Source organism: Triticum aestivum, chromosome 6B (assembly GCF_018294505.1).
Source record: "Triticum aestivum cultivar Chinese Spring chromosome 6B, IWGSC CS RefSeq v2.1, whole genome shotgun sequence".
Classification (NCBI taxonomy): domain Eukaryota; kingdom Viridiplantae; phylum Streptophyta; class Magnoliopsida; order Poales; family Poaceae; genus Triticum; species Triticum aestivum.
In genome coordinates, this window is record NC_057810.1 from 505,470,854 (window position 1) to 505,483,606 (window position 12,753).

General features: G+C 50.3%; 1 protein-coding gene across 1 annotated transcript; it reads right to left on the minus strand.

Moving 5' to 3' along the window:
- Positions 1–3,880: 3,880 nt before the first annotated feature.
- On the minus strand, positions 3,881–5,110 carry LOC100127065 (probable aquaporin TIP2-1). Its single transcript, XM_044553579.1, has 3 exons — positions 4,851–5,110; positions 4,509–4,759; positions 3,881–4,429 (listed from the first exon to the last, which is right to left on the minus strand). The coding sequence occupies exons 1-3, from the start codon at positions 4,975–4,977 to the stop codon at positions 4,058–4,060; spliced, it is 750 nt and encodes a 249-aa protein (XP_044409514.1). The 5' UTR covers positions 4,978–5,110; the 3' UTR covers positions 3,881–4,057.
- Positions 5,111–12,753: the final 7,643 nt, after the last annotated feature.

Here is a 12,753-nt window from a genome sequence, read left to right on the forward strand (position 1 = left end):
ATGCAGCCGGAAGGTTTTGTCGATCCTAAGAATGCTAACAAGGTATGCAAGCTCCAGCGATCCATTTATGGGCTGGTGCAAGCATCTCGGAGTTGGAACATTCGCTTTGATGAGATGATCAAAGCGTTTGGGTTTATGCAGACTTATGGAGAAGCCTGCGTTTACAAGAAAGTGAGTGGGAGCTCTGTAGCATTTCTCATATTATATGTAGATGACATACTTTTGATGGGAAATGATATAGAACTTTTGGACAGCATTAAGGCCTACTTGAATAAGTGTTTTTCAATGAAGGACCTTGGAGAAGCTGCTTACATATTAGGCATCAAGATCTATAGGGATAGATCAAGACGCCTCATAGGTCTTTCACAAAGCACATACCTTGATAAGATATTGAAGAAGTTCAATATGGATCAGTCCAAGAAAGGGTTCTTGCCTATATTGCAAGGTGTGAGATTGAGCTCGGCCCAATGCCCGACCACGGCAGAAGATAAAGAAGAGATGAGTGTCATCCCCTATGCCTTAGCCATAGGATCTATTATGTATGCCATGCTGTGTACCAGACCTGATGTAAACCTTGCCGTAAGTTTGGTAGGAAGATACCAAAGTAATCCCGGCAAGGAACACTGGACAGCGGTCAAGAATATCCTGAAGTACCTGAAAAGGACAAAGGACATGTTTCTCGTCTATGGAGGTGACGAAGAGCTCGTCGTAAAGGGTTACGTCGACGCTAGCTTCGACATAGATCTGGATGACTCTAAGTCACAAAGCGGATACGTGTATATGTTGAATCGTGGAGCAGTAAGCTGGTGCAGTTGCAAGCAGAGCGTCGTGGCGGGATCTACATGTGAAGCGGAGTACATGGCAGCCTCGGAGGCAGCACATGAAGCAATATGGATGAAGGAGTTCATCACCGACCTAGGAGTCATACCCAATGCGTCGGGGCCGATCACTCTCTTCTGTGACAACACTGGAGCTATTGCCCTTGCCAAGGAGCCCAGGTTTCACAAGAAGACCAGGCACATCAAGCGTCGTTTCAACTCCATCCGTGAAAATGTTCAAGATGGAGACATAGATATTTGCAAAGTACATACGGATCTGAATGTCGCAGATCCGTTGACTAAACCTCTTCCGCAAGCAAAACATGATCAACACTAGAACTCTATGGGTGTTCGATTCATCACAATGTAACTAGATTGTTGACTCTAGTGCAAGTGGGAGACTGTTGGAAATATGCCCTAGAGGCAATAATAAAAGGATTATTATTATATTTCCTTGTTCATGATAATTGTCTTTTATTCATGCTATAATTGTATTATCCGGAAATCGTAATACATGTGTGAATACATAGACCACAATATGTCCCTAGTGAGCCTCTAGTTGACTAGCCCGTTGATCAACAGATAGTCATGGTTTCCTGACTATGGACATTGGATGTCATTGATAATGGGATCACATCATTAGGTGAATGATGTGATGGACAAGACCCAATCCTAAGCATAGCACAAGATCGTGTAGTTCGTTTGCTAGAGCTTTTCCAATGTCAAGTATCTTTTCCTTAGACCATGAGATCGTGTAACTCCCGGATACCGTAGGAGTGCTTTGGGTGTACCAAACGTCACAACGTAACTGGGTGACTATAAAGGTATACTACAGGTATCTCCGAAAGTGTCTGTTGGGTTGACATGGATCGAGACTGGGATTTGTCACTCCGTATGACCGAGAGGTATCTCTGGGCCCACTCGGTAATGCATCATCATAATGAGCTCAAAGTGACCAAGTGTCTGGTCACGGGATCATGCATTACGGTACGAGTAAAGTGACTTGCCGGTAACGAGATTGAACGAGGTATTGGGATACCGACGATCGAATCTCAGGCAAGTAACATACCGATTGACAAAGGGAATTGTATACGGGGTTGCTTGAATCCTCGACATCGTGGTTCATCCGATGAGATCATCGAGGAGCATGTGGAAGCCAACATGGGTATCCAGATCCCGCTGTTGGTTATTGACCGGAGAGCCATCTCGGTCATGTCTACGTGTCTCCCGAACCCGTAGGGTCTACACACTTAAGGTTCAGTGACGCTAGGGTTGTAGAGATATTAGTATGCAGCAAACCGAAAGTTGTTCAGGGTCCCGGATGAGATCCCGGACGTCACGAGGAGTTCCGGAATGGTCCGAAGGTAAATAATTATATATGGGAAGTCGAGTTTCGGCCATCGGGAAAGTTTCAGGGGTCACCCGTATTGTACCGGGACCACCGGAAGGGTCCCGGGGGTCCACCGGGTGGGGCCACCTATCCCGGAGGGCACCATGGGCTGAAGTGGGAGGGGAACCAGCCCCTGGTGGGCTGGTGCGCCCCCCCCCCCTTGGGCCCCCCTGCGCCTAGGGTTGGGAACCCTAGGGGAGGGGGCGCCTCCACTTGCCTTGGGGGGCAAGGCACCCCCCTTGGCCGCCGCCCCCCCTTGGAGATTCAATCTCCTAGGGCCGGCGCCCCCCCCCCCAAGGGTCCCTATATAAAGAGGGGGGAGGGAGGGCAGCCGCACCCTTGCACTTGGCGCCTCCCTTCCCCCTTGCTACACCTCTGCCTCCCGCAGACGCTTGGCGAAGCCCTGCCGGGATCCCTGCTGCATCCACCACCACGCCGTCGTGCTGCTGGATCTTCATCAACCTCTCCTTCCCCCTTGCTGGATCAAGAAGGAGGAGACGTCATGCTGACCGTACGTGTGTTGAACGCGGAGATGCCGTCCGTTCGGCGCTTGGATCTCCGGTGATTTGGATCACGACGAGTACGACTCCCTCAACCCCGTTCTCTTGAACGCTTCCGCTCGATCTACAAGGGTATGTAGATGCACTCCTCTCTCTCATTGCTAGATGAACTCATAGATTGATCTTGGTGAAACCGTAGAATTTTTTTTATTTTCTGCAACGTTCCCCAACATCCCCCTCCCCCAACCTATATATATACATTTAGAAGCCCATTGTGGTCCTAATCTCCTCGCTCTAATTCTCTGATGATGATTAGTTTTGCACGGCTAAATGCTGCCGCATCATGAAGATCGTACACTTGCAATCTGTGGACAGGCCATGTCTTACGCTCGAGGGATCGTTCATCGACGGCTCGAGGGACTCCAAGTATGATCTACACCGAATCGTCTTCTTCCGCTGCAACTCGGAATTGGTAACAATCTGATCCAAACCATTATTGCATCTTCATAGTGTTCCTAGTTGATCGTAGGACGTTTTTTTCTACTACGTTTCCCAACAATGTACTAATTAGTGATGCCATCCTTGTTACTTTAATAATTCTCATGACCAGGAATACAAGATCATCATCAATACATGAGCTAGTCCTAGGAGCATGACTAGGGATCCATTTGATGTTTATTTTTCCACACATGCAATTGAGCTTTTCTTTGAATCTCATATTCAAGAACCAATGCAATTATAGAACATAAATATAAACTTAGTTATAAACATGAAAAATATAATAATATATTTATTATTGTGTTTAGGGCATATTTCCAGTAGCCACAACATCGCATGCAGAGGGGAGAAAGGAGCTTCGGGTGTGGGGTTTTCGTCCCCCCCCCCCCCCCCCCCCTCATGTTAGATGGAGGCTGAGCTCGAGATGGAAACTCGCTGAGGATGCGGCAGGGCGGGCTAAGGGAGAGGGGGAGAATTGTGTATGTGTCATGGGAGAGGTGATCAAGAAGATGAACAATGCGTGGAGACGAAGACGTTTGGCCGCTCGTTTACAATCCAACATAAAGCCATTCTGCGAACCAACCCGTGGTTGGGATGGTTAGGTGGACAGTGCTATTCTCAGTCCACCAAGGTCCAAATCAGTTCATATTCATGTTTCTTTTTGTTCCAAACCATGACTGCCGAACGAAAATATTTTATACGGATTGAATGGAAAGGGAAACACGAAGGCCGTGACCGTGAGGTCCGTGACACACCATTTGTACACAACCTTTGATCATCACATCACACGACGAAGAGCAAAGCAAGGATGCAAATCTGAGACGGGTCGAGCGTTGGGCTCACGCGCTAATTTACGCGTAGTCCTGGTCGGCGACTGGCTGGTAGGACGCGATGAACACGTCGCCGTACACGAACCCAGCGAGGCCGCCTCCGATGAGCGGCCCGACCCAGTAGACCCAGTTTCCGGCGAAGTTGCCGGCGGCGACTGCCGGGCCGAAGGAGCGGGCGGGGTTCATGGAGCCGCCGCTGAAGGGGCCGGCGGCGAGGATGTTGGCGCCGACGATGAAACCGATCGCGATGGGCGCGATGGTGCCGAGGGACCCCTTCTTCGGGTCCGCCGCCGTGGCGTACACCGTGTACACCAGCGCGAAGGTGATGACGATCTCCATCACCACGCCCTCGAACTCGTTCATGCCCGCCGTCACACCGTGCGTCGGGATGGCCTGCGTTTACAGTTCACCGGTAAGCTGAACAGTAAATTGCACGGCTATATTCCGATCATATCATGTAGCGAGTACCGACCTTTCCGTGGGTGACGAATTTGAGGAGGAAGCAGGCGGCGGTAGAGCCGAGCAGCTGGGCCACCCAGTAGAAGATCCCGGTGAGGATGGTGATGTGGCCGCCGACGGCAAGGCCGAAGGTCACAGCGGGGTTGAGGTGGCCGCCGGAGATGTTGGCGGCGATCGCGACACCGACGAAGAGGGCGAAGGCGTGGGCGATCGCGATCGCCACAAGGCCAACTGGGTCGAGAGCGCCATCATCGGTGATTTTCCCTGCACGATGCAAATTGGCAATTAGCACTGAAGTACTGAACTCTACGTATCATACGGTCGGCACTGGATTCACAGAGACACGGTGACTAACCATAGGCAATGGCGGACCCAACGCCGGCGAACACAAAGAGGAGGGTGGCGATGAACTCCGCCACATACGCCCTGATGGACGTGGCGCTGAAGGAGTCACCACAGCTCCCGAATGCGAGCTTCACCATTGTGCTTTCACTCTTTCTTGCTACCCTGGAAAATTATTGTCTGTACTACACACTCAAAAGAGGGCTTATGACTTGACACTGATGAGCGAAGTCCCTTTACCATTAGGGCCCTTTTATACACGCGAAATCGTGCTAACAGCTTAATGGCCTGCTCCAATTGCAGACTAGAGTATTTCTGGGCGGTGCGGATGATTATCATCAACTGTTTAATTTAAGGATTAGCTTGGTCTATGATTGGTTCTGTTAGGCCGCCCAACCGCACTTTGCTTTGTTCAAATGTTTCGTTGCTATTATGAACTTCTAGACAGTATTTTATCTCATCCTGTGATGAAATAATATTTAGTTAAGGGGAGCAATTAGATCGCCGGGAGGGTTCGCTGCGCCGTCCTTGTTGCCTCTGTTTGTGTTTCTCGTGAAACCAAGTCAAGTTATTCAGCTCTCTCAATGTTTTCTGATTTTTTATATACTTCGTAAAGTTGAAATCGTGTTCGTTTTAAATGGCACTTTATCCGCTTGATTGATCAATAACTATTGCTAAAGAGTTGCTCAAAAGTATTATGGGGCTGGTACAGTGAACTTTCCCTTATGTTGTCAATGTTTCGGCCGTTTGCAATGAAGTCCATGTAGACTTCAAATACAAAACTCATCCTGGTATATTAAAAAAACTGAGCAGCCATTTGGTAGTGCATACGGTAGACAGAAACCTGTCCTCTACGGTTCTCCATGACAGGGTAAATATTAATGTTGAAAAATCGCATCATTATGCAACTTTGTGCATACTGTATTAATAAATTTTGTTGGTGGTGTTTTGGAACATTTTTTTTCTTTAGTTTTCTCTACTGGACATGGGTTTCCCTGGGCACCAACCCAATATTGTTGGTCCTCTTTTCGTTGTTGATTTCTGCATTCGTGTGTGTTTTGTAAATCATTCTATTATGCTCTGTTACCAGACTGGCAAAGCTTTTGCATCTTTAAGAAAAAGAATGAGAAGCCAATCCATGGAACTTCGGAATATGTTTTAGAAAAAAAGAAAAAACTCTCTGTGGTACTACTTAACATGCATCAATAGCTGGCGGGAGTTTATGTGGTGTAGCAAACAAAATTGCTCCTTTGGGGAGTCGCATATTGTCATCACTTTACTCAATTTCACCCAGCCTGTCTGTTCCAAACAATGTCGGAAACTGTCTACTCTTTTGGGGAGTATATCGTTTAACAGTAGGCCAGGAAGAGTTATTCTCAGTTCAGCTAAACAATGTTTACTATATACACTAATTAAAATATGGTGAAAAAAGTGAACATATGTAATAGTTTGGCTAAGTGACCATGACAGGAACCAATCGAGAACTCGGCGTTCTCCAAAGTCAGCGAGTCAAACAATGTTAATTCTGCCAAGTTAGCATCAGGTACAGCAATTGAAAAATTGTAGTAAGACTTAGTCCCTTGGTTTATTTTATTGTGAGATTTCTAATGCCTTTTCTTCAAAGAAAATTGGGGTTTAAGAGAGGGTTCATATCGTGCTGATATCAGAGTTTTCAATGCTCGAAACTACGGTTTCTGGCGCTATGGATTTCACTCCACGGTCTCCACCTCGACGAACATGCTGAGGATTCCATCCTGTGGAAGCATACGACCTCAGGAGAATACACTGTCTCTTCCGCCTACAATGCGCAGTTTCTATCCATCATTCATTCTGACATGCGCAAGGTAGTTCGGAAGACCTAGGCACCGCCGGATATAAAATTCCTTGCATGGTTGGCAATTCAAAACAGGACGGCTGACCGTTTGGCCAGGAGGGGATGGCCAAACTGTGGCCCTTGCCCTCTTTGTAGGAGGGAGCAGGAAACCGTCGAGCATCTATTTTTCAACTGCCGCTACACGCTGAGACTGTGGGGTTTGGTGAAGGACTGGCTTCAACTAGTCAGCTTGGATGTCTCAACTTGGACAAACTGCAGGAGCATCAAAGATTGGTGGTTCGACATGGTCTTCACTCAAAGGATCCATGGAAGGGCAATGCCTTCCCTCACTATGCTAGTTTGCAAGACTATCTGGGATGAAAGGAACGCACGGTTTTTTTGCAGCAAGTACGCACCCCCAATCATCCTCCTTCTCACCATTCAGGGGGCGACGAGACTTTGGGCGGCCGCGGGTGCGAAACATTTGGGGCACATTCTGCCGGGAGAGTAATGATTGTATGTTGTGCACCCCCTGGTGGGGGGTTGTTGTTTTTTTTTTCTTTCTTCGTCTTGAAACATTGTCAGAGAATCGAGCATCTAGGCTCCCCTTCCTAGGGTTCCCACCCCCGCCGCCGCCGCCGGCCGCCGGGCGCGCGCCTCCCGGCCCGCCCCGCTCCCCTCCCCCTCTCCCCTTCCCCCTCTCCTCCCCTCCCCTCTCGCGGCGCGCCCGCGCGCGCCTGGGGGGTCCCCTGTGGCCGCGGCCCTCGGCCCCGTCTCCCTCCCCTCCGCCCCCCCCCCCGCCGTCGCCGGCGCGCTCCGTCGGGCAAAGCTCGACGGGCGAGGCGGCAGCGGGGCCCTCCTTCCCCGTCCGCTTGTGGGCGCCGGCGCGGGGCGGCCCCTTCGAGCGACGGTGCTGGACGCCCGCGGGATCCAGCGGCACGGCGGCGGTCTCGCGGGGCGGTGGGGTGGCCTGCTGTGGCGGCGCTCCGGTGATCCTCGGGCTGCGCGCTGCGGGGCGGCTGCGGTGCTCCCGTCTCGGGAGGTGGCGCGCGACCGGTCTCGGGCCGGATCCGTACGGATCTGGCTTTGGGGGCCGGCCGGTGGCGCCTGGCTCCGGTGGTGCGTGCCCGGCGGCTCCGGCGCTTGGAGCCCGCCGAGCGACGCGGGTAGGGCAACGGCCGGGCGTGGCTGCTGCTCCGGCCGTGGGCGGTGACATGGGTAGGTCTCGATGGCCTACCGGTGTCGTGGCGGCTTCACGGTGACTCGACAGATCTGTCCGCGGCAACGGCCGGCTCCTCCGGCGTTGGTTTGTCTGCGTTCGGGCCGTCTCGTCCTTCACCCCATCTCCTCGTCGCCCGGGCGCTACTCCCATCAAAGGGCTGGTCCTTTCCCAACTGCGATCACCGCTCGTCTCGCGCCCGATGCCGCAGGACAGAGCTCGTCTCGCGCACGATGCAGCAGGACCGATCTCGTCTCGCGCACGATGCAGCAGGACCGGGCTCGTCTCGCGCACGATGCAGCAGGACCAAGCTCGTCTTGCGCACGATGCAGCAGGACCGAGCTCGTCTCGCGCACGATGCTGCAGGACCGAGCTCATCTCGCGCTTGGGGTAGCAGGATGGGTCGGTGGATGCCGGTTCTGGCCGACCTATTGGGTCTCGACGCTGGGGGTTGCCCAGGGGCGCGAAAGGTGGGACCTTTCCGCTCGTCTCTTTCGTTGGGGTGCGCCGGGTCACGGGTGAGGTGGTGTCGAGGTCTTGGATGCTGGGGCGGCGGTCCTGGTGGTGGTGGTGGCGTGATGCTCTTGGATAAAGCCCGCGCCTTGGTGCTGCCCGCTCATCATGGCCGTGTTGGCGGCGTGGTTGCCGGGGTGTGGCGTTCGGTGGCGGTGAATGTTGACCGAGGTGAAAACCTGCTCTATCTTCGGACGGACCGGCGGCGGCGAAGATCGCTCCCTTCTTGAAGGCGTCGTCGCGGCTCTCATTGCCCGTCATGCGGCTCTGGGGGAAACTTTGATCCTTGGATCGGGCGGTGGCGGTGCTCCGGCATCGTTTCCTTCCTGAAGGCGCCGCCTTGGAGCGCATGGTTCGTCATATGTAGCTTCATATCTTCGGGGCGGTAGTGCTAGGAGTAGTGTTGCTGCGCTCAGCGCCTTTGTATCTCGTCCTGGATGTGTGCGTGTGTTGCGGTGGCGTAGCGTGTGGTTGTACTGGATGCTTGTGGGTTATTGCTTTATATATAAAGCGGGGCGAAAGCCTTTTTCGATAAACTTTGTCAGACTTCTTCCTCTCTTAATTAATGAAAAGGGGCAAATGTTTTGCCCCACGTTTCAAAAAAAAAACTTTTTGCAGCAAGGGCGGCCTCTGACTTAGAGGGTGGACGCCCCCAATAACCGGCTGTTCGTGTGGTTTTCACTTTCAGTGCAATTTCAATGGAATTTCAAAATTTTCCTTAATTTTGAAACATACCAAAATAATTGCCTTTTGGTCAAAGTATTTCATTAATTTCGGTAGTACACAAAAAATTGAGTAATTTTGCATTGTTTTTTTAATTTTCAAAATAATTGGTTGGATCACAGTCAAATTCAAGGGAATTATTCAGCCCTTTGGCCGGACTGAAAACTAACTTTACTGAATTTCAGTGAAATTCAATAGTTTCGACAGTAGCTGGAATGTTTTTAAAATAAAAGTTCAAAACCAATCGAGCTACTAGCTCTTTTCTTCAGCAATTATCTCTTTCCTAATCCCAGCAAGTCAAAGTCTTGCCAGCGAGATGCAAGGTCTTGTGTTCCTGTCACGCAAGCCATGCGCACATCATGATATCATCCAAACACGGTACAATAGGCTTGAGAAAATTGCAAGAATCTGTCGCAATTTTTCATAGTATTCTGCCGTTCTGCGACGCCAGCAAATTTGCGGCTTACTAGAAAAACGTTTTGGCGGTGCAGCGGGTAGCACTTTTTGGCTACGAACGGGGCCTCATGGGCACTAGCTATAATCAGTGACTAATATGCACACAACAATAAAGACTGTTGTTTTTTCTAGTGAAATAACTTGCAGGGATTAGGTTTGCTCTACGCTTGTCCTGCTCTCTTGATTATTCAGTGGCAACACTCCGGCATGGCATGCTCTTGTTTAATAAGGCGTCTTTTGTTCTTTATTACAGCTTTACCTTATCGTTTTGAGCAAATGATTGTGGAACCGGGCCTGCATTGCGGAGCCTTTGTATCATGAATGACAATCTGCAGCTGGTTGATGGCTGACTGTCTTCGTCACACACGGTTGCCCGTGGTACACGTACAGGTAGGCTCACTTTAGAACTGACATCTAAAGTTTGAAGAGAAGCTTTTGATGACTTTTCTCTACTACTTAAAAAGAATGTAAGGTTCTCATTTCACCTTTCTTTTCATCACCCCTTCGTTTAAATTTTCATGTATATGATAATCAATCACCTTAATTTACTTACCTTCTGAACCAATTTCACTTTAATTTACTTATCAAACTTCTAATCGAAATATAAAATAATTCACGGTCAGAATTTGATGACCATTTATTTACACAATCGTATTATTATTGACAGGTAAATCACAAGCTAACACGTACTAGAATATTTATATCCCGTTTGCAAAGCACATGCATTGTTCTAGTGTAAACAAAGAAATGGAAACAAGGTCTCTCCATCTGTCGATGCAAACAAGCATCTTAGGACGTGTTTGATTGCTCGCATCTGTTTTGCCTGCATTGCATGCTTGTCTCAGTTGGGCCTGATTGAGAAAAACAGTCTAAAAGCAACGGTTGCATGTTGTTTAGTTGCGTTCATACCCTCTGGCCTGGCTGCGACGTAAGGGGCAGATTGTTTTGTTGCTCGTTGTTTAGGCAGAAACACAAGTTAAGCTGTTTGGTTACATGCAACATATGTTGCCTGGTAACATCCTCGTTGAGGTGAGGTGGTGAAGTTACCAGCACACTAGCAGATATGACACAACCAAAATAGACAGCATAGGAACCAGTTTAACTTAATTAGTATGAATCTTAAACAAGCAGGACATAGTCTTAGACAAACAAGAACCAGTTTAACTCTTAGTATGAAGCAATCAGGCAACGGAGAGCGCTCCAGACATTGACGGTGAAGGCGTCGTCGCGCTTCTTGCACTTGGTTACCACCTCAATGCCATCATCGTCAAAGACGATCACCTTCAGGGTGCCGGGAGTCAACAACTAGAAGGTGACTATGTAGCCGATCCTGATCTCGTGAACAACGGCGAAGGGAGCCAAACCCTGTTCAAGGGTGACCCTGTCGTTCATCAGCCGAACCATCACCCTCCATGCACAACCGGTGTTTGTCTTGAGCTTGAACTCCTGAGGAACGGTGCGGAAGTGCTTCGTGAACTATAGAGGCATCAACATGCACTCCAGCTTTGGGACAAGGATCACCTTGCAGAAGTGGGTTGGTCTGCCTCCTCATGGTAATGTTCGTAGTTCCTCCGCTTGCCGCTGGGGGGCTCCTCCATCGCCACCTCGTCGTCTAAGGGCGGCACCACCTCCTTGCTCTTGTCTAAGACCGGCACCACCTCCTTGCCCTTGTCTTCGGGTGCTACCACCTCCATGCCCTTCGTGTTCCTCGTCTAGATCTACGTTATGAACAACACGAAGTTCAAAGGATGACCAATATTCATTCATATCGTGCAACGCCCCTATATTTACCCCCCAAGGGCCACCTACTTACCCACCACCGCGCTCAATTAACCCTCTCTATCTCTCACTGTCACTCCTCTTCCACATCTTTGCTTCACCACCTCTCCATCGCCATGAACCCCTTCCCCCTTCCCTCGGGGCATTGGATGGAGGGCTTCCTTCATTGGTTGCTCGCGCACTGGCCGCACCAAGTTTGAGAACACCAAGAAAGTGTGCTCTAACTTCACCAGCATCGAGGACATGCATAAGGAGGTAGATGCTGTGGTGGCAAAGGCGACGGAGAAGGAGTTGAAGACATTGATTCCTGGCCTAGTCAAAGGCGCTACGCTCGTGGACATACTACACTGTGCGATGGATCAGGCTGAGCCCGGCTATGCCGGACAAAGAGCCAGATGGGCCAAGTGCACACAGTACATGGCTCGTCAAGATCAACTGGCCGCCGCTGTGGCGCCGACCGTCATCGTTTTGGAGCCGGACGAGGACGAAGAAGCGGTGGAGTTGGTGATCAAGGTGTTGGATCCAGGCCACCGTATGCCAATCATTTTGGATGACGACAAGGATAAGATGGTGCATTCTATGGTCGAGCCAGAGGTGGACAACTATAAGGGCAAGGGCCCCCGCCGCTCCAAGCGCCTCCAGGGTCGCCGCGGCTAGGATTTAGAGTACTGCGTGTAAGATTGATTTACCCCCATTCCCAATCCCCTTGTACTCAATCCAGATCAAACACTAAAATCCATCAGTACTGCCTAAATCAAGATGTGTTGATCAATCCTATCAAATCCCCACAATCAATCATACCCTTAGCACGCGAATACAATGCAAAATCAAATCTAATATGCGAATCGAATACAGAAAATCTAGAGCGAGGAGGTGAAACAATAGGGCTTACCGCCATTGTCAAAGTGTTGCCGGTGAACGACCCTGGTGCTCGCCTTGCTGTTCTTTGCTCCGTTGATCGCCGTCGCCGCTGTGGGAGTGGGGAGAGTGGAGAGAGGGGGAGAGCAGTGAGGAAAGGTGAGGGTAATTATGTCGGCACTTTGGGGAAAAAGTGGCGTCTCAAGCGTGGCACCTCGCTTGCAGCCACCGCCGCCCACGTGCATCCTGTGGGCCTGGCTGTGGGAAAACTATCGATTCGACCATTCGCAACGGGCCTGGTCCGAAGGTGCTTTAATTTTCATGCTATGCAGGCCAAACAGTGAACGCCGGCAACCAAATGGGCCATATTCTTTCTATACGGACCTGGTTGGGGTGCATACGAGCAACTAAACATGTCATTACTATGCAGTCTTAAACATTCAAATAGGAAAGCTATGGCCTCCCTAAGCACGGTCATCTCATTGTCCATTTGGAATGAGAGGAACGCGTTGTCTTTCGAAACAAAGGTGCGCCGTTGTCGATCCTACTCGACAA

What these genes read in the sequence shown, in the direction of transcription:
- LOC100127065 (XM_044553579.1), bottom strand. Translation starts at nt 4,977, where the DNA reads ATGGTGAAGCTCGCATTCGGGAGCTGTGGTGACTCCTTCAGCGCCACG. An exon ending in TGGGTCCGCCATTGCCTATG is followed by an intron (nt 4,760 to 4,850) that starts GTTAGTCACCGT and finishes TGCATCGTGCAG; the next exon opens with GGAAAATCACCGATGATGGC. An exon ending in AATTCGTCACCCACGGAAAG is followed by an intron (nt 4,430 to 4,508) that starts GTCGGTACTCGC and finishes CTGTAAACGCAG; the next exon opens with GCCATCCCGACGCACGGTGT.